We start from the raw sequence: 23482 nt of genomic DNA, 5'->3' as shown, positions 1-23482 counted from the left end.
ATTACCTAGGTAAAGTATCTAAGGGAGGATAATCTTTATAATATTTCATACATTGCCTAGACACCCCAGGTATTTTATACATTACCTAGGCATTGTATAGAGTCCTACCTGAATTATACAGATTGACGTAACATATACACTAAAACTTTTGTTGAGTACTGTATACGATCTTCACTCCGCGAAGTGAAGCATAACAGAGAAATGAGCTCTGTAGGTACCGCCCATTTTTAGCTACGCGCATTTACATGTAAGTACATGAAGTACATACAAGTACATACATCGTAATATTACAGATATGCAAGGTTGCAACTAAAAATTAATAACTCCGAAATTTGAAGAAATGATCTTCAATATAACATCTGTTCATAAAGTTTAGAATAATCAAACAAGCCAAGTTGAGTTTAAAAAATCATAACAACGATGTTTATGGAAAATGAGAAATTGTTTATGCTACATTAAATCTTCAACTCCATTAGTTCTTAAGATAGGATTTTTTTAAATTCATATTTCCTATCTAATAACAATCAAACATGCAGAGTTGCATTTAAAAAGTCATAACAACGATGTTTACGGAAAATAAGAAATTATTTATGGTACATTATATGTTCATCAAATTTCTTGAGATAGTTTCTAAATTTAAGTTTCATATCATCTCAAACATGCAGTCAGATTTAAAAAATCATAACAACGAGGCTTATGAAAAATAAGAAATTTTTTATGGTAATCTTCATCAAATTTGCTTTAATTATTGAACAAAAATAGTTTTTATTTCACCAAATAACTACTTATTTAATTAATTTAATTAAACGTTGTAAACTTGTTGGTAACAGGTAAGGACGATTTAACTTTCAAAATGCTATACAAATAAAAAAGTCAAATGTAAAAAAAATGCAAATTAATGTTGAATCATTATATTAATACAAGAAACGATTTCCTAAGAACTATAAAATATTAAAACTAAAAAAATATTAAAGAAAGTTTACAAAAACAAACACTAAATTTAGATTATTAAAATAAAAATAAGAAAATAAAAAAAGCACACCAAATACAAATTTAAAAAAATTAATCTGAAGTTTATATAAAAATATTAACATTATAATAATAATAAACAATAGAAAATAAGACAATAACAAGTTCTGAGAGAACAAGATTAAAATGTATAATTAATAAAAACTAGGAATGTTTTGGGCAATATCATATTGACATGAGTTGGAAAGACTTAATTAAAGAATCACTATATGAAAATGAAATTCTTCCTTCCACATGGATTTTAAGCTGCTTCATGAGAATAATCAACTTTGGATACCACTCTAAATAACAAAAAAAAATAGTTTTATTTTATAAAAAAAAACATGTATTTTCAGTATTACCTCATTTGAAAATGTTGGCACTTTAGAATCGTTAGAAGGCATGACATTGGTCGATATGGCTAATGTTCTAAAACATATAATAAAAAGCAATAATTTTTAATAATACTAACAACACTATTAATATCTAAATCTTAGCTCACCTAAAAACCTGATCTAGAGGAAGATATTCATCTTTAATAGCTGATAAATTAAGTTGTTCCGAATGAGAACAAAAACCGCTGTCAATGAATGATGAATTTCCAATGTTCATTCCATTTGAAACTGTTTGAATGGGAGATCTGAAAAAAAAATTAAATTAATAAGGAGATTTAATATCAACAAATCCTGCAAAAGCCAACAATTGTAACCTTACTAAATTGTTATTCCAAGTAAAACAATATATACTATTAATAACTTACTTGGGGCGAACTAAGTGCAGATAATCCAAAGGTTGTATGGTTGATGGATTTCTTTGCAGTATGGCAGGTTGAGTGGGAGATGAGTATGATGGTGAATGATTCATTACATCAACACCATATTGACTTGGTATAGGTGAACTATTATTAAAAAAATATATTTTAAACGAAATGTTACTAACTTAATATCTGAAACTTACTAGTGAGGGGAAAATAATTGTTGGTAATTCACAGATGACGAAGATGACTGACCACTGTAAGAGGCGTATTCAGGCTGCGGAGAACTATTATTAAATAAAGGATTGGATTTGTTGATTGGTGTTGAGCTAAAATTAAAAAAAAAGTTATGAATACATCGATTATTAAAACTGAATAGTTTTTAACTGATTAATGAGTAAAATTAATATTTAAATACTTACCAATGAGGTAATTGTAGATAACGATCTAAAGATGAAGAATCACTTAAAAAATCTGGCCATTCAGGTTCTACAACTCCATTATTAATAACACGATTGGTCTTATTAATTGGCGTAGAAGAACTAATAAAATAAAAATAGCCCATCAGATTGCAAAATTACAGCATGCAGATAAATTTTTTATTTTTATATTTATTCATTACAACTTGCCAAAATTAGATAATAATAATTTTAGAAACTTACAAGTGATTGTGTAATTGTTGAAAACAATTTACGGGCGATGATTGATTTAAGAAATCTGTCCAATCAAATTGCTCAGGTTGATTATTAAGTAACGGATTACAAACTTTGATAGGTGTTGGAGAACTAAAATAGAAATGAAATAGAAGTTAATCTTAGTATGTCCATATTATATATTTTTATTCAGTATAAATATATATATATATATATATATATATATATATACAGGTGAGTTATTAGTATCCTGGTGGACGATAGTTGCTAAACCGTTTGAGAAAGAAAAAAATGTTTTTTATTTCCTTATATTTGTTCCATTTACCCGTAATGGAGAGTATATAGATGTTTTTAAATGGAACACCCTATATATTTTATCATATTATGAATAGCATTAAATTTGTTTATACAACTGTATATGTTACTAACTCATAGCGTTCATAGTTCCTGAGATATTCAATTGTTTTTCCAAAATGTGTCCATTACAGGATCTTTTTAAAAATGATGTAAAAACGACATTTTTTCCAATTTTGCCTTGAAACTATGTCAGATAATAGTCAAAGCCAGTAGATAAATGATGGTATCCAAAGATATTAGATACGCTATACAGCGTGTTCATAAAGCTTAGTTACTTTTGATGTTATTCAAATGGCTTTTTCATAACTTTTTTAAATGGAACCCTGTATATTGTGTGTTGGTTGAATTGTCCATCAAGTTACCTTCAATTAATGATAATTATGTCATATATCTTACTTTAGTAGTTTTCCTGATATTTAGAATTTAAAGAATAATGTGTAATAAAATATGCGTTATTGTACTTAATATTATATTCTGTCTATTTTTATCAGTTTTTTGTTCTTAATTTTATTATTTGACTAATATTTTATAATGTAAATAAGATGTACATGTTAAGAGATACCTCAAGATCTTTTATATAGCGCATTAATGCTTGTAGAAGAGAAAATGGGCGGCATTTTGAACAACTTCTAAATATTAATTAAATTAACACCTACTTGTTGAGCAACGTTTAGTAATTGTTTATAGTTTGTTGCTGCATTTCCTTTAAATAATTTAATAATTAAAAACGGGATTCATTGTTCTGCCATTTAATTGCACCTATTCTTTGTATTTTTATCACGTTTTGATTATTTATTTAAAGTTTTTTTTTAAAATTGCATTTTAATATAATATTACTGATTTACAAATGACAGACAAACAAAAAAGAAAAAACAAAAAAAAATGACAAAAAAAAATATATTACATTCTGTCATTTTTTTAAGTACAATTATGACATTTTATTACGCATTTTTCTTTAAATTCCCTTATACTTAGTCATATGACATACTTATCATTAATTAAAGGGAACTTGATGGGCAATTCAACCAACACGCAATATAGAGGTGTTCTATTTAAAAATCTTAAGAAAAAGCCATTTGAAAACCATCTAAAATAACTTAGCTTTTTAAAACAACTGTATAGTGTATCTAATATCTTTGAATACTATCATCTACCTACTGGCTTTGACTATTGTCTGACGTAGTTTCAAGGCAAAATCGGAAAAAATTTCGTTTCTCAACACAATTCATTCTTGCTTATTTACCACTCTACTAAATGCCATATATAAACAAAATCCAAATAATAAAATATGAAAATCATAAAAAGAAAAATAAAAAAACAAAAGCAAAGGTATACTTTCTATATGTTTACGTTAGTGCCGCCACTAGACACCACACTCACCGATGCAAGATACATTTTATATTTGTTTTTAAAAGTTTGTAAGCTGCAGTCAGTATAACAAATAAGATGGTTATTCAGAACGGAACCAACCATGTAAGAGAAGCAATGTTTAAAGGCTTGCATATGATGTGTAGTTGGATTTATCATAGTTGGATTCATATAGTTGGACGCCGTTATGTCGAAAACGTCTGGGTGGATTTCAGCGCGGTTTTATCCAAAATATGATAAATAATTGCGTTTGTCAGATACCGTTATCAGACTTATCAGTTCTTCAAAGTTGTCTTTCTAATTTTTTTAGGGCGATTTAAGCGAATTATAAATTAAAAATGAATAAAAATAAGCCATGCGAGGAGAGTAGGGTTCCATCCAATCGGAAAAGATGGTCCTGGTGTGTGTTCTAAAGATAGAACGTCGCGCCTTGACTTCTTCTCTAGGTAAGATATAGGTGCGACGTACTGTCTGCCGATTGGACGGAACCCTCCTCTCCCCACAGAGCTTATTTCTGTTTTAATTTATAATTCGCTTAAATCGCTCTAAAAAAATTAGAGAGACATAACTTTGAAAAACGGATAACGATATCTGACAAACGCAATTGTTTGTCATATTTTGGTCAAATCCGCGTTGAAATCCACCCAGCCGTTTTTGATATAACAGCGTCCAACTAAATGAATCCAACTACCTGTTCAAAGTTGAAAATAATCGTTCGATAGTTTTTGAGAAAAAAATGGCAAATTGGACAAAGTTGCCGGCACCGTAAAAAATAGCTTAAAAAAGAAAACCGCGTATCCGAAAATTTTCAAATTAAGATATGTTATGTAGAAATGTTCAGTGATTACAACAAACTTTGCCGCAATTTTTTTATGGAGCGGTTGTTAAGATATTGATCTCTAAAGTGAGGGGCCTCGACTGTTGGCACGGATAGTAAAAAGCTAAAATATTGATGCAGAAGCTTGAAGAGTCAACTCTTTAAACAACATTCTTAATAATCTGTTGTTGGCTATTAAATTAAAAAAAAGTTGTTCTGAGCAAAATTATTCAGATTACTAGGACAAAATTATAATGATCCTTAATCAAAAGTAAAGAATTTGATTAACTAATTAAATATTAATTAAAGATTTTAACACTTACAGTTGACGAGGTAATAATTGAAAGTGATCTGATGATGATGATGATTCACATAGGGAACTGGACTGCCCAGATTGAGGGGATTTCTTATTAGACATAATATTAGAGTTTTTGATTGGAGTTGGTAAAGCGCTGCAATAAAAATTATAAAATTTATTAATTCATGGACTTGGTCAATAGTTGATGGAAAACAATTTAAGCCCACACACACATTGCAATATTTTCCATCTATTTTTTCCAAAAAGCAAAGTTTATTTATTTATTTTATTAATTTTATTTCCTCAAAACAATATTTTTTATTAAATCCTTGTACTAAAGTGATTTACTATTTATTTGATATTTTTTCTAGACCAAAATGTGCAGAATTACAAAATTTTCATGGAAAATATTACTCAAAAATTTTGACTGAATTGTACTATTTATACATAATTCTGCTTTACTTACCAATAATGTTTTTTAGGGGCCATGTTTTGTGGTGTAGCCCATGAAATTTCAACAACACTATTGGCATAATACGCTAAAACAAAAACAAATTAATAAATATTTTATTAATTTTTGTAGATAATTCAATGTGTTAGCAAAACAACTTACTGATCCTTTATGTTAAAACTATTTATAAAATGAAAGATTTAATTATTTGGTATGTTCATTTAATAAAATTGTTATTTTATTAGGTAGTTATCAGAAAATCATCTAACTTTACCTGTTAATTTCTTCTTTGCTTTTTCTGCTTCATTGCGATTATAAAAATGTACAAAAGCGTAATCTTTAAATTTGTACACCTTCCTCAAAGGCATTCCATCTAAAACACGGGTTAAGGTAGCGTTAAATTGTTCTGGTAATTCAGTTACACTCATGTTTCTGAAGAACAATTTCGTTATCTAGTGAAAAAATAATTATTGTCAATTTTTATTGTATACAAGTTTTACTTCAAAACAAATAAAAAAACAATAAAGTGTAAGAGACAAAAATTGTACAAATTGATAATTGTTTTGTATAAAAAAATTTTTAAGTACTTACATTAGCTAATGTGACTTCATCAAGTCTTGGTAAAGGCGTCGACCAATCCACGGTTAATTTGGAATCCCACAATTTGAAGTTTTGAAACAAATACCTAGCTTGGGCAGCTTTCTGGTGTGTTTCGAATTCAACAAAAACGTAGCCCCGGTTTACAGCGCGGTTGGTGTACGCTCTATACATGATAATCTCAACGATACCTTCAAATCCCGATATTAAAAGTTGTTTCCAAACTTCATCTTTGGTCTTATGTTCCGGTATACCCCCGACGAATAATCGACAATTATCATGCGATAATTCAACAGTTAAATATTTACCAGTGTATTTATTATTTTGTGCGGTGATTTCATTAACTGCTCTTTCCGCTTCTTCTGGGGTTGTATAAGTAATATACGCGAATCCTCGGTTAAACATATACGCCGATGTACATTCACGAAGCATTATTCTGAGTTTAAAAATATTTCCGACGGTTGAAAAAATTGAAAATAATTCTACTTCCGTATAATGGAGCGGAATACGACTGACGAAAATTTCAGATCCTGAGGGCGGATTAATTTGGCAATTTCCAATAGGGCCGATTATACGCTGATTAACGACATGACTTATGGGATAGTCTTCCAAAAAATTGCTGTACGTTAACGCCATTTCGAGTTGTATAAAAAAATATTCGATCAGCACAAGAAGATGAACCAGGAGCGACTAATTCTTTTTTCACCGACCTGTTCTTTTATAACCACCACCTCCAGTCAGCACGTGTTGGGTATGTCTGGAGACGGTCCCGTCAGATGATGTTGCAGATAAGGTTCTTCAAAGGGTTTCTTAGAAAACATTTGCTTTAGCATGACATCATCGGATCCAAAATTATTTTGTACGGAAAAAAGCTTTATTCGAAACGAATTATAAAAATCGACTTACAATTTTTTCAATCAATTTTTCATTTAGTATTTGAATTTGTATTAATATTGCAATTATTTAAAATATTTTTTTTAATAGATTAATCAATGTATTTCTCTTTACGTTAGCGAGAATACCAGACTTTAAAAATATGGTTGATATATGCAGAGACTTAATATAATTGTTTACTAATTAATAAAGATTTCTTTCGTTCCATATCTACAACATTTATAATTTATAAATCTGGTATAAGTTCGTCGAAATCTACGCAGTTGACGCCCAACTATATAAATAAACAACAATAAAATCAATGAAGAGCGAACGATTGAACTATCAAATTTCAATGATTTAGCTCTTTATAAATTCTTAGAAATAAAAGTTGTCGATACTACATATTTTAATTTAAGGGCTATTTTGTGATAAAAGATTTATATGTATATATTTTATAGATAAATTTTATTTTTTCAGCTAAAAATATTTCATTTTGTCCTGGTTATAATTAATCAAAATCGTATAAACTATAACGATTGAATTCGAATCTGAATAAACGAATTTGTATTATATTTGAAACAAATGTATTTGTTTGAAATTAAAATATTCATGTACATATATGAAATAAGAAGAAATTAAAATCACAAATATATACATTTTATCAAGGTGGTGAGCTGATTGCTACCTGTCTTCTCACTTATAACCACTAGCTTTTGTTGTTTCCATTTTTTAAACCACTTTAGATAAAAGTTTAAGAGCTCAAAATGGTTCCTTTCGGGACCATGAGCTTATTGACATTTTGTTAAATTTGCAACGACGATAATTTGCTTCTGTAAATATGGAAAGGGAAAATCAATATATGTTTTGCAACTTCAGCCGTTTATTTTTTCTATTAGTCGCTTTCATCCTTTTTTACGATTTTTACTTCGTAGTTTTGATTTTGGATATTTTCAAAGTTGCGTCGCTTGAACTATGAGGCGTCTACCAATACACCGGCCTCCTAGTGTTTTTAATTCACCATGAATTTCGCGTCGCTTCTTTTCATTAAGACACCTCTATTGTCATTTTTGACGATGGTAGTAAAAGCTTTTATATTTAAGTTGCAGTTAAGTATAGAAGCGAATGTCAGCTTTGTTGTAATTCTAACGCTGCCTTCCAACTTCCTAACCAGATCAGAATTCTACCGAATTCATAATCAGAAAATATTTTTGGTGCAAATAAGTTTAAAACTTTAATATAATAAAAGTTATTATATTGCCAAAGACTCTGTTTCACTACTCGAACAAATTTGGCCGTATAAAACAGTGTTTCATAATTCATCACGTGTATAAATGTAAAACTGTAACAAGTGAATACGTTTCGACGATTCTACGACTCGAGTAGCATGAAGAAAAACTGATCCAAGAATTGCATTGCTAAAAATATTTAATAATTTTGTATGTAATTGTAAAATATTATATTAAAATAGTTTGCCAATTATTATGTAATTAAATTAGTGAAGGAAATAGCTGATACTCTCTACAGGAACATCGTAGCCAATAAATGGTTTGCCTCTATTTGCTACATGAATCGGCTATAGAAGACAGCTGATATTTGTAAGGATAATAAGAAAAAAATATCGCCAATCTTTCTACCAAACAGAAATCAAGCAATAGTATTAAATCTATATGGTTTCACGTATAAATTTACAACATTTGTTATATCATAAAAGTTATTCAAATTTACTCTAAGAGTGTGTCCAAATATTGTGCGGCAGAATTGTATTCTGCGAACGCCGCGAACTTGTCGCGCAATGTTTGGACACACCTTTATACTGCTTCCTTTTCATCATTTAATTTAGTTCAATCACTAATCACATTTCTCAAGTGTTATTCACCAACCCTACACAATCATCCGTGCTGTTTATGTGTTGTTTTTCATTATGCAGATGTTTATAATTATAGTGAGGTCGATTGAATGATAAAACATCATCTTCATATTAATATTATAACGTTCTATATATGACTCTAGAAGCTTGTCGCCACCCATGCACACATATGGATGGGATGGAAACTCGTTCCTTTTTAGCTTGTCAAACTGCCGTACTGTTATGGCTGGTTCAGCATCTATAGGCAAATAATAGCGGTCAACCTTTCCAAATAACTGCACTAACATCCACAACATTCACGTTAGCAACATATTTTATGTAAGATGTTATTTATTCTTCTTCAGTATTACCCTTTTTCTGGAAGCTTGCAGTTTCGTAATCGGTTTATGTCAGAGTACTGCGTGAGGAAATAAGATGTAAAAATGGTCAAAGTGCGAATTTTAGCAAAGCATTACTAGTAAGCGTTTTATTGTTTTATTAGTTTACCATTTACACTATACAGTAGAATATATATATATACCCAAACCCATTACCCACCACCCCCATCTCCACACCTTCGGCTCCTCGCCCCAATCACCTCCCTCATCCATGTTTTGCCCTCACCCCCCTCTCCCAAAACCTGCTTCCTGTCCATCGCCTCCTCCCTTAGCTCACCACACTCTCTCACCATGTGTTCCAGGTTCCAGCGTCTTCCAATGCTCTCCACACAGCCTACACCACCTCTCCATATCGTTCATACAGTACTTGTTCCCTCTCTCCTCATTTCCACAGCGGAATCTGGCCACCAACCTTTTCCCTTCATCATCCCCCTCCATCAACAGATACTTTGGCAGTTCCTCTGTCACTATCTCATCATACCTTTTATTATATCTCCCTTCCCGTATCTGTGACCTTCTTTCCTGCCTCTGTATGTCCCTATCCCCATCTCTGCACATTTCACCTCTATCCACTCTTCTGTTTTCGATCCCAGTTAGTGAATATCCTACTCTCCTATAATATCCTTCCCAATCTCTCTGCCCATATATCAGCTTCCTCTCCTTAATTTCCCTCCAGCTCTCCCAAGATCCTGCAATGTGATCTTCCTTCTATCATTTCCTCGTACTTCTCAGCTTTTCTCCCAGCCTCCACCCTTACTGCTCCACCTTAACCTCCTCTCTCACTACATACCTTGGAGTCTCCTTTGCCAACCGTAGTACCCATCTCCAACACCTTGTTTGTACATCCAGCAAAGCATTACTAACTTCTCCTAAATCGGATTCACTTGTACCAATATTTTGACTGCTGCTGCTAGTGTAAATATCAAACTATTTGTAGCTTTATATGATTCGACGCAATTTACCTTTCTATGATATACGTAGGTGTTTCATTCATGGTTCACGTTTAATGCATACTTTAGTTTCTCCAAAAGTGATTCTAGAATTTGGTTCAACAATTACTAGAAATGAGTCATGATCACCATCTCTTTCATGACGTGAAAATCACAAAATTTTGATTTTTTGCGGATATTCACTAGAAAGAGGCGAATCACCCGATAAAGTATTCAAAAGTATACAGTATACATAATATGTCGAACACGAAGAGAAATAAATAATTAAAAAGAAAAACTATTCTGTAATTAAAGTTTATCTGGAGTAGGTAATTATTAAATTAACAAACCATACAAATAAATGGTTGTGCAAAGAGTAGGCATCAAAAAAACATTATTTCTGTTAAAGTTATATCGAGTTTTTTATAATGCATAAATAGAATATCAATGATACAAAATCAACGGAAAATCTAAGAAGAATTCTTGTTACGAAATGGAATTGGAAAAGAAAATTGTTTATATCTCTTAACGTGTTCGAGTAATTAAATATAATATTTAATACGTTTAAATACCCTAAACATTCCCCAAATGTTTAATTCCTAAAACCAATGTCCGCAGGTAACAAAAATTGTTATGTATCCTCAATGCCCTTTATGTTTATATAAAATTAAATATTTATTTAGAATTTCACACCTGAAAACCTTCCTTGTTAGTCACTGTCAGTCAAAGTTAACCGAGAACCAATAGGAGTAGGTTTTTTCAGATAGGCACAATAAACGGCCATCCCAAGTTGAAAGTATGGTGGGGATCTTTTTCTACACCAATCTGTGTTTCATAAAAATCTACCTGCATAAGCGCAGGAAAAGAAGTAATTTAGTTATTATATTAATTTATTATATTTATTTACATTTAATTTACAAGTTGATTTTTTTAGATGTTTCATGAAAATGAAACACTATTTTACAAATAAAAGTAATTTGTTATACAGGCACAACAATGTAGTCAAAGGTTTTGAAAACGACAGATTTATAATACATATACAGGATAATATAAACAGGTATCTAATGCTTACATTATAAATACTCAGCTACTTTTCTTTTCTTTAATAATATAATTTGTACTAACACATTTGGCATGTAAAACTTTCAACTTTCTTTTGTCACTTCTTCCATTGCATTCCATTCTTGTAAAATTCATGAGTTATCTTAAGCTGTTCTTTAGCTCTAAATTGTTAACCTATCCTTACATGCTTAGCGCTGTGCTCCGGGCTATTATCTTGTTGAAAGATAAATGCTAATGTTTTTGCAAATGAGTTCCGTAACTTTCATGTTCAAAACAGTTACGGATAAATACGCTACAATAAAAGATAAATAAACAACAGTTTCTGGGCCCGCTTCGTGTCCTTTGCAGCATCGTCTTCTCCACGCGTTGAGGATTATTTGGTTTAAATTTATTCACTTGAATAAAACATATACTTGTGATAACCATCTATTGGTCTATTACAATATCTAATTCAATTATGTGTTTTTTAACCCAGCTGTGAGTCTATATGATTATGTTTAGACGGACGTATAAAATGTGGATTATGATATTACAAAATAACAATTCATATTGATTTTATTAAACCTTCTCAAATTTAACAATTCTCTGAGAAAAAAAAATCCTAAATTTGTTTTGGTGTCATCAATAAACACCTGGCTTGAAACCTTTATTTACTTCAATTGTGAGTGGTGAGTATTTTTGGGATCTTTTGTTGACACGGGAAAATTTATGGCACCCCAAAGTTTGGGATTAGAAAAAAAATAAAAACCGCCAGTTTGAAAAGAACAAAGGGTAAGAAATTTTATGACTAAAATAAATTCGCACTAGATGAACTTTTTTTTTTGTTAATAATGATCTAATGGAAGAGTCTATTACAAGTACATAGTTGGTTAGAGGTATTATTATACCTCTAGTATAATAATGCTTTTATTCGATTAACCTTGCAATTAATAAAGTTTACCGCTATTTTTTCATCAAACGGTTGCGACAACTTTTGCCACGGACACAAAGCTATTATTTTTAATTTATTACATATTCACAGTCTACATGTAAATATATACTGACTTTAGTAACAAAGATAGAAAGTTGGAAAGGTAAAAATTGGTGCAGTTACACCTTAAATATAAAATCATTAGTTATATATGGGGCTCGGATATTTTTAATAACTAATACGTATATTTCTATATATTATGTAAAATATAGAACGATGTATTAACAAGCAGTAATTTTTCTATTAATAAATCGATACAATGTGTCCTAAAATTAAGCAAAAGTAAACAAAATTTTGTTTTCTCTATTGGGAATTATTATTATTTATTACCCAAATGTGTACCATCTTACTACTGAATGTTTCTAAATTTTCTACAGTTAAGCTCTGACGGTGATCTGTGAAAATATCTTTAAAAGAAGAAAAAGTTCTTCTCTCCGTTGACGGATGTAATTTGTGCAAATTTAAATGCTGATATTTGCACAACACATAATTAAAATTAAATTAACTATTATTGTTATCAGGATTATTTAGCAGAATTTTAGATATACCCAGGCTATGGTATCTCTTATATTTTATAATGATGTTATTAAACTTATTTAATGTAATTTTACCTATTGGGCCTCAAACGTTTTTCATGAGTCCTTCCACAAGTATTTATCACCCTATTTGCATCTATCAGAAGTACCTGAGATCCTTTTAATTTCGCCATACTTTTGCTTAAGAAAATATACTATATTATAGGATCCGCAGGCCCTATTTAGAGCATTTGTTTGGAAACAAAATTGACCTTGGTCCTAGGGACAGTGGCGTGTACGATTTACATAAAATTGATCAGACTTTATCCCGTGGCGTATCCAAAGAGCATCCAAATTTCATATATAAAATTACAATTAATTTCATTAATTGTTATAGAGATATAGAAAAAAATCATCATTGAATCATTTATTGATTCGCAAATAGAATTTGTTTATTCAGTGTATGCCTTATTCTAGGGGCTTGATGCATAAATAATTTTATTTATATTATAAATAATATAAATTTTCTTATTATCAATTTAATTAATCAAATATTATGCCCATTAATAAAATCGTCGTATGCATGGCCGCCAAAAAGATTATAGATATTATGAGGCATATTTGTATGGGTATATGTTATGGATTTTGAACAACATATTTTGTCTACTAATTGAGCAAATTTTTAATACCAGTTCTGATGGCTTCGTTAAAACACCGTCTGTTTTTTGCATCTATAACATTGACCCCTTCTATTATTCTTAAACATAAATTAGCAGGATAATTGGGTTTTAATTTTTTTTATAATGTATCCGGCTATATACGCCACTATATCGATTTGAATCGTTGTTAAGTGCATATTTTTGAAATTTGGAATATCTGCACTGTCCGTAATATCTATTTCATTGTCAACAATTTCATTATTTACTTTAATTATTGATAAACAACTTAAAATCGATGTATTGCCTTACGCAATTGCGTTTCCATTTTCGGCACTATTAATATTAGGATGGTGTAATAATTGTTTGTACGACCCTTCAAATTGTCTAGCAGTCGGATTATTACAAAATCCAAATTCCTTGTTGTCTCATTGTACTAAAAAAATTTCTAAGTGGTCGGTAAAGTGTTAAAATAATTCTCTCTCAAGACAGCCTAAACGCAAATGCGTCTCAAAGCAGGTACCTGCTTTTCAAGTTTATTATGAAACTGAAATGAAAAAGTCACGATTTACACTGTACCAGTATTGTAAAACATCCAAAGTGAATCAGCCAGATTAAAGTCATCCAGGATATTTATCCTTGTTTACACATTTTCATCCAATTTTCTAATTTCATTTTATTATTCTATATGAGAGGTGTCACCGACAACTTGTGCTGTCAGGATGTCTTGTTCAAGATAAAATGAGAGAATAATACGCAGAGCCATTGACTTTGATTTCTCTATAGATTCATCGTTCACTTTTAGTGCATACTTTAGCTTCTTCAAAAGTAATTCCAGAATTTGGTTCAACAATTACTAGAAATGAGTCATGATTACCATCTTCTTCATGACTCGAAAACCTTCCTTGTTAGTCATTTTATTACTCATTGTCAGTCAAAGTTAACCGAGTGTAAGGACGACCAATAGGAGTAGGTTTCTTCAGGCAGGCACAGTAAACCGCCATCGCAAGTTGAAAGTATCCCCGCCATACTTTTTCTATGCCAATCTGTTTTTCATAAAAACCTACCTGCATAAGCGCAGGAAAGGAAGTAATTTTGTGATATTTATACTTAATTGCAAGTTTATTTTTCTAGATGTGTCATTAAAATGAAACATTATTTTACAAAACATAAATAATCGAGTAATTTGTTATACGGGCACAAAAATCTAGTCAAAGATTTTGAAAACGACAAAATTCTAATAATGTTTTTTTTCCTTTAATAATATGTACTAACACATTTGGCATGTAAAACTTTCAACTTCACATTAGTACCACGTCTAGCAAGTCTTTTGTCACTTCTTCTCTTGCATCCCTTTCTTGTAAAATCCATGAGTTATTCCATGATCTGTTCTTTATTGCTAAATTGTTTTCAATTTCATTCCACAGTTCCATTCCCATTTTTGACATTAACCTATCTTTACTCGTTTAGCGCCGTGCTCCCCATCTAGCTAATGTTTTTGCAAATGATTTCCGTAACTTTCATGTTCAAAAAAGTTACGGATAAATACGCTACAATAAAAAATAAGTAAACAACAGTTTCTGAGCCCGGTTCCTGTCCTTTCTCTAAAGAAATTTAATTTCCAACATTGTCTTCTTCACGCATTGAGGATTATTTGGTTTAAATTTATTCACTTGAATAAAACATATACTTGCGATAACCATCTAGTTGTCTATTACAATATCTTATTCAATTATGTTTTTTAACCCAGCGTATGAGTCTATATGATTATGTTTAGAATAACGTATAAGATATGGATTACCAGACATTACAAAATACAAATTCATATTGATTTTATTAAACCTTCACAAATTTAACAATTCTCTGATAAAAAAATGTCCTAAATTTGTTTTGGTGACATCATTTTTACCTAGTTTGAAACCTTTATTTACATCAATTGTGAGTGGTGAGAATTTTTGGGATCTTTTGTTTCACATGGTAAAATTTATGGCACCCCAAAGTTTGGGATGAGAAAAAAATTTAAAAAAAATGTTTTTTCCTGACCGCCATGCGCCAGTTTGAAAAGAACAAAGGGTAAGAAATTTTATGACTAAAACGAAATGCGCACTAGATAAACATTTTCTTTGTTAATAATGACTTAATGACCTAATAGAAGAGTCTATTACAAGTATGTAATTGGGTAAAACAAAACGAATGAAACAAATCTTTTTTAACAGAAGAAATAGAACAAAGGAATATGTATTCATTATGACAAAATATTTTCTTTCTAATTTAAGTGTAAAAAAGTCTGATCAAAAATATGTAGTATTAGTGCTAATAAATAATTAATACTAATATGAAATTAATAATAACTTTCATAATTTCATAACATCTAACCATTGCATTATCAAGGTTATGACACATACGGATTTCGACGTAGCACTGGGGCGCCAAAATGTCGCGACGGCACGTTTACCGTCAAACTCTTCACCTGCAAGTATAAAAAAAGCACTTTAGTTGGTAGGTTTTTGTGTACATATTGGCGACTGAATGTCCAGCCATCAATAAGAAGAATATAAACTTAGAAAGTTTTGATACAATCGAGACAATTTGAGAGAATTTAATGATATGATATTTAATTAACAACGGCTCAAACTGAGCTAGAACAAATTCAATAAAATGAGACCAACTATTATTTTATAAAAATTATATTTTAACAGGTCAGTTTCGTTTGACCTTATTGTTTGAGAAAACATTCAAATTTTATTGGTTAATGCTTTTATTCAATTAACCTTGCATTTATTTGTTAATAGCCGGTATACCAAAGAGGAAAAAGATCTTATCAATATATTTTTCTCGGAACTTTATTTTTTTGTGGTTAAAGTTGGGTGTCCACTAGGGCGGCGCATCGCAGCAGTGGTAGTGAACGTTCAGTATTGGTCGCTTTTTCTTGCTTTTAAAGTGAGATAGCCTTTTGATTGCTCTCCATGTATTAATTTACTATTCACCGAAACCGTTCGTATTAATTAAATGTGTATTAAATGTGCAGAAACAGAAACTGCATTTTATAAATATATTCTGTATATTTATTAGATTGTTGGTTGCTCTTCATGTATTAATTCAGAAGTGTACATCTGAGTATAAAGTCTGGCAGTCAAAATGCCATTTTTAGTTCTACTACTTTGAGTTCCTATTTTGTTACTTTATAATTTAACACTAATTAGTACACTAACACTTTTTTGAGTAGTGTACACGATGAAATATACAGCACTTCGTGAAGTGAAGTATAGCAGAGACATGAGTTCTGTAGATACCGCCAATCTGCAGCTACCCCGCATTTAACATTCACCTAAGATAGCCAAACGTACTACATATACAGTGTGTTTGATTTTAGCTGTCACAGCTGATATCTTGATTGTTGTTGCATATTTGAGAAAATGTTATAGAAGGAAAGTTGCTCCATACTTAATATCCTGTTATATACCATGTTAAAAACCAATTAAGCATCTAATGTGTTAGATATAACGTATACAATTAAAATTTTAAATGGAATGTGACCAATTACACTACAGCTTGACAAATCCATCTTGGCCTGTCCGTTGCGCAGAATAAGGAGTGCGACAGTAGATCGTTGAAGTGGGAAATGTAGTCATACATCGTAATATTGAGATACGATTTTTTAACATTTATATTACAAATATATGTATAACAATGCAGAGTTACATTTAAAAAATTATAATAACGATGTTTATAGAATATAAGAAATTGTTTATGGCACATTAAATCTTAATCAAGTTTACTTTAAAACGTTCTTTATTTCATAACGATATCTCAATTAGTTTTAGACATACGTGAAGATTAATTACGATTAATCTATAATTAAGATTAATTAACATTTATCTTTAAGGTTATGTAAGGTTGCAATCAGAAAATCATAGCTCCGAAATTTGAAGAAATGGCCAAGATAGTTTTGTCAAGCTGTACTAATTATAAAATTTTATTATAAAACAGCGTTTCTCAACCTGTGGAGCGATCCCCTAGGGGACGCCATAACTCTACGTGGGGAGCGCATCAAAATAAAAAAAAACAATAATTACTAATAAAAAAAATTAATTCACAGAAAGAAAAGCAAAATGAAATTCATTCTGACATTACAAAAAATTAAGTAATTAGTAATTAGGATGTTAAAAATGGCAATAATATACGAAATGCTCTTGTTTTCAATGAAGAAAAGGCATCATCCACTCCCGCCCAAAATTCAAAGAGACATCTATTACTAAATTCTCTCTTGGTTTTGCCGCTTGCAGTAAAGTCTATAAAGATTTCTTCTTCTGCAGTTGAGGCACCTTCGGCAGTAGTTCGAAATGGATTCCTAACCCACTCGTAACTTGCTACCAATTTGTCGTCAGCAAGAAAATACTTTTTAAAATTCTTTGCCAACATGGCTAAATGACTTTCTATTTTTACAAAAACAACTTTCATATACTGTTCCTTTTCCTTGTATGTTTTGACACACACATTCACATTTGCAAACATTTATAGTTTTTTTGTTTCACATTTCTGCTCCACAGCTCCAACTTTCCACAAAAAGCACTAACATTATCACTGCTAGCCAACATATCTGTGTTTGCTCCTTGGAGTTGTAGATTCAGAGTATTTAACTTCTCGAATATGTCGATTTCATCACAAACAAAACATCTCGAAACTTTTCGGTTTCCGGGCGGTTTCCTCTTTTAAAAAAGTGGCAATTTCCTCTTTTAACTCATAACCACGTTGTACAAATTTCCCACGCCATAACCATCTAGCCTCGCAATAAAATAACAACGTCGAATGTTCTGCACCCATATCTTTGCAAAGTGCATTAGAGATTCTTGATTTTAGGGGTCTCATTTTTGAATAATTTACGACAGTTACAACCGTCGTTAGCATAATGTTGAGACCAGGACTCATTGCTTTGGAAGCCAGAGTCTCCCTGGATCATGCAATGGGTCAAGACACATTGTGGAGATTTTTGTTTCACAAGTGCTTGTACACTTTGGACTTTTCCAGACATTGTACGAGCACCATCGGTACATATTCTAACGCAATTCTTCCACTCTATGTTTGCCTCATTAATAAAATCATTTAAAATATCAAACAAAGCGAGTGCTGTTGCTTTGAGTTCTGTAGATTTGCAGAAAAGTAGTTCTTCTACTGCCGATATACCATCACAAAATCGGACATAGGCAATGAGCGTCTTTATTGCTATCTGTTGCCTCGTTAAGCTGAATCGAAAACAATTTGTCACGCAACTTTTCAAGAAGCTGATGCTGATGTACAGCATCAGCTATATCACCAATTCGGCGGGCAACAGTATCATTTGAAAGAGGTATGGATGACAATTGTTTGGCAAAATTATCTCCAAACATAGTTTCTACAATCTCCATCGCAGCTGGCAGAATACGGTCTTCCCCAATGGTGTGAGCCTTTCTACATCTGGCTATTTTATATGATACTTTGTAAGAGGCAAGTAAAGCTTTTTCGTTCACAAAGTTTTTTGAAGAATGATGTTTCCTCTTCATATGTCTGCTGCCAAAATTATTATTATGGTAAAAATTTTCAACGTATAATATACGTCGTACTTTATTATTATATGAACAAGAAAGGTAGGGGGCGCCATAAAAATTGTTATTGAAAATTGGGCCCCGAATACTGAAAGGTTGAGAAACGCTGCTATAACAACATCTATGATAAAGTCATTTTTTATCATTGGAATTTCGAATTTATAAGATAACATAAACTACATAGTAATTTTACTCAATCAGTTTGGATGGTTTGAATACTGCTCAACTGACAGCTTACAAATAATTTCATTTGTTTCACCGCCTACTATTTCGAATAAAGCTAAGTTCAATGTAAGCGTGATCTACATTTTAATTGATTAGATAACTATGGCATGTGATATATATCCTTGTAAATAGTTATATTTTTTTCATAGTTGTACTTACAAGTAATATAATTTGGTACATTAATAATAGAATTATCTACAATAACATTTAGAAGAATACAGTTCATACATATATGTTGTTTATTTTAGTTTAATGACAAAAAGTTTAAATCACACTTTTTATTTAAATAAAAATAAAATGTGTGATATAAACTTTTTATTTTTATAGTAGTTTATAATAAAAAAAGATGTGAAAATAAATATTGAACGACATCTATCACCGAGAGACTACAATCGTCCGAAACATTGAATCGATACAAACAGGCATGCGTAAAATTCAAGTTTCAGCGTTGATCCAAACTTTACCTAGAAAATGTTGCAGAGATATTCGTTGAGATGGCGCACGCTGACGCGGCCTAAAATCAAATTTCACTTTAAAAAGAAATAAAAGCGGAAACGGGAATACATTATCGATAATGCGTTTTTGTCGTGTATCTTTAATTTATTATTCTCGGGGAATACACTATTTGGTTTCTTTGCAGAAATTATACATACACTCTATAGGACTTCTTGAATATTTTATTATTTCTGAATATATGGCTTGGTGATATTGATTGAAATGGTTTTTAATATTCAATAAGAGGTGAAGGTTTTTAGACCGTCATTAAGCTGTAGTTGAAGGGTTGTATCTACTCTGTAACTACTATTTTAATTTTTAATTTGCGACAACTATTTTAAAACTACATATTTAAAAACTGATGCATATAATTAAATAATAACGTTTAAATGAAAGTGGGTTGGGTATTTTTTCGATGAATATCGAATCAAAACGACCAGAGATGCATTAGGGTCAACATTTGGCGGTTTCAAATCGAATTTTTTTCGACGTGTAATTGAGGTATTTGTAAAACCGTTCACGTTCACTAGAAATTCTGCGCTTTAAGGTGCGTTCCATCTACCGTTTTAATGCTTTGAAAGGTTCGATTGCCATTAAAGGAGATTTGCAAACTGTAGGTTTTGATTTACCTTGGGTATCACTAATGGTACATAATTGATGATGAAAACGATAGTTAGATTTTCCAGTAAAAACTCACTGATAATAAAATAGCCATTACATTATTGCTAGATCACCTAAATACAGCATTAATTTAGTGATGTTATCAGATAGCAGCTTTGAACATTCAATAACCACATGAACGGTCCATTACCCCATTTGATGTGAACGTATTGAATACCTGGAGAATGTCCATCAAATGACGAAGGTATAATGCCGAGCTATTCAAATGCGAAGTTTGGTAACAAACTTTTAAATAGTGCGGAAATTTTCCTATTAAAGTTTTGAAATATCTGAAATTGTTTCAAACTCATAATTAAAATAAATAATTATAATTAATAATAACTTAAGTTTATGTTATTGTTTTATGAAGACTTGATTGAAATGTTACGCAATATTATTCTGAATTTTGATGAAGGAAACTGTTAACAATCGAATTTCGGTGTTTAATAAAGGCGTTGTCTGTGAGTTCCGGTACAAATTACCGGCACGTTGTTCATTAGACGGTTGAAATTGAATTAAATTAGGCGTTGTGCCAATGCAAATAAATCATTCGTTTTGACGCATGAAACGATTTTTTGAACCTTACTAACACATTTATGTCATTTGCTTTCGCTTCAACTTTGCCTAAGCTTAAAATTGTCGTCCTAGTTTATATTGTTTGATAACGGGAAACATTGAAAAGCTTTTTTTGAAAATCAATTCGTTTTTTATCACGATTCACAGCTGTTTGCGAAATACCGGGTAGAGTTTTGTTGCTTGTCTAGCGTCTGTCACATCGCATTCGACCGAGATTTTAATTCTCGGATCTTTTGAACAGGGTAAATTCGTTTGAAGCCCAAACAATTTTTGGATACCGAACGGTTTCGTATTAACTTTTATTTGTTTTTTAGTTCCAACACGTTCATAACAGAAAGAGTTTACGAAAAAGATCGAAATAAGTTTAAAATGAGATGTTTATAGAATTAGAAAATTACGTACATCGTTTTGTTTTAATAAACAACGTAAACTCGTGCGTAATAGCAAACATCCATGTCATTCTTATTATCTACAAAGATCACGTTACACTTGGTAGTTAAATAGCAAAAAATGTTCCAAAATTTACGCTTTAACATCTACAAATAATATAAGAAATTAAATATTTGAAAAGTTGAGTGTGATGTGTCAAGGAATAATATAAATCAAGGATAAACTGCATGAAAAATTAATATTATAAACGTCACAGAAGAAGCGAGTTAGTACCATTTATAGGGAAGGAAATTATTCAAAACGAGTGTGGAAAATGTCGCATTGTGCATCAAGTTTTTTCGTCGTGTTGTATTAAACTAGTTAATCCAGAATATGGGAGATAGACCATATCTCCTATATTCTGGATTAACGTATCCTGGTCCTCTTCGTTCGTGTTCAGAACTTAATATATTCAAATCTAATTAAAAATTACTTCGAATAGCCTTTTCGTCGTAAACCTAGGACTGGAACCTCAAAAGCATATAATGTGGATGAAGATGAAGAGAATCTCATTCATGTTATAGTAGATGCATCTTTAAGCACATAGTGATTAAGTTCGTCGTGCTGGGTCTTTTCTAATTGGATTCAAATATTAATAGGTTTAAAGGAGAGATTCTGCTGACCCCACCCTTGCAAGCACATCAAAATGAATCGATTTAAACACCCCTTGTTTGTTATCGAAGACGAAGGATATTGTAATCGCCAATAACTCATTAACTGTCTTAATTAATTTTAAACAAGTCTGTTAATTTTACATTCAATCCAAACTAATTATAATTTGTACAAAAATTAGTGAAGCTTTCATTTTTAGTAATAATCTAGTAATCAATCAGCATAGTTCTAAAGAAAGGAAAAACTGTATTACTACATTCTAGTTGAAAGTATATATTCAAAAGATTATCCAATGTGTTGTTCTTGTAGAAAACATTTATAAGAAAAAATAAACTTATCCAGACAACTACTGGTTTTCCTCGCTTCCTCCTTTCTGTCGGTGTATAATGGAAAGTAAATTTTGGAAATCCTTGTTGTGGTATTTTCACAACTTGTCCGTACCCGTTTAGCTGTTCTTGTTAAGTGTTCTCTATTATTGTTTTGTCCACCTTCATTATTTCCCTTATTCCTTCGTTTCTTACTCCATCTATTCTGATACCTTTGCTGATCTTGGCAAGTAATCCACTTCCAACGCAAATAGTCTTTGTTTAGTATCAACATAATGCAATGCTTTTAATGAATGTAAAATCTATACAGCGTTTCTTTTGAGGTGATATACTTTTAGACCATAACATCGAGTACAGATATCTAGTTGTTGTATTTGTTCATTATGATTTCCATTTCCTTTCGAGTTCTCCCGCCCGTTATTATTTTTGTTTCCAAATAACTACTATATTCTGCAGACATCATTTTCAACACCATCCTTTACTTCAGATTTTTGTACTCTCCTTCAATACATATGTCATATATTTAGTCTTCTTAAAATTTATTTTAAGACCCCAGCTTTCATATTCATCGAAACATTTTTTTGACATAAATTCCAGATTTTCTTTATCCTGTGCAGTCTGTAAGTTAGATTCACATTACTTGGTATAATCCTCTCCATCTCTTTGGTGCTTCGCACAAGTAAATTTTAAAGAGTGTTGGGGACAAGCAGCAGCCCTGCTTCAGGCTTTAGTTATTGGATAGGTTGGTGAGATAACGTTTCTCAATTTTACTTTGGGGCATTACTGTTCATATAAAACTCAATTAAAATTGTAAATGTTGTTCTTTGCAAATCTGTTTCAGTCTTTACCTATTATTATTTAGGACATGTTCTCCACACCTTCCACTATCGCTACTATATATCCTTCCTCAGAGAATGTATTCTCGTTGATCACCGGCTTTTAGAAGTAGATCTTCAATATTCGAAGATATTCATAAAATTGATCTTTCTCTGGGATGGTGGCGTTTTCGTTTGGAAAACCCA

At 31.1% G+C, this 23482-nt stretch overlaps 2 protein-coding genes across 3 annotated transcripts in view; one reads left to right on the top strand and one right to left on the bottom strand.

Annotated features, from left to right (window-relative positions):
- LOC111413140 (slowpoke 2) overlaps positions 1 to 23482 on the top strand; it is a 393515-nt gene that overhangs the window by 191649 nt on the left and 178384 nt on the right. The window lies entirely within an intron of this gene.
- LOC111416786 (probable RNA-binding protein 46) lies at positions 1169 to 7071 on the bottom strand. Its single transcript, XM_023048922.2, has 11 exons — positions 6298 to 7071; positions 5981 to 6158; positions 5722 to 5794; positions 5281 to 5409; positions 2425 to 2547; positions 2185 to 2304; positions 1966 to 2091; positions 1769 to 1906; positions 1511 to 1648; positions 1371 to 1437; positions 1169 to 1310 (listed from the first exon to the last, which is right to left on the bottom strand). Exons 1-11 carry the CDS (start codon positions 6937 to 6939, stop codon positions 1293 to 1295), a joined length of 1752 nt encoding a protein of 583 aa, XP_022904690.2. The 5' UTR covers positions 6940 to 7071; the 3' UTR covers positions 1169 to 1292.

The sequence above is a fragment of the Onthophagus taurus genome, chromosome 1, assembly GCF_036711975.1.
Source record: "Onthophagus taurus isolate NC chromosome 1, IU_Otau_3.0, whole genome shotgun sequence".
Lineage (NCBI taxonomy): Eukaryota > Metazoa > Arthropoda > Insecta > Coleoptera > Scarabaeidae > Onthophagus > Onthophagus taurus.
This window is presented reverse-complemented; position numbering and strand designations above follow the sequence as displayed.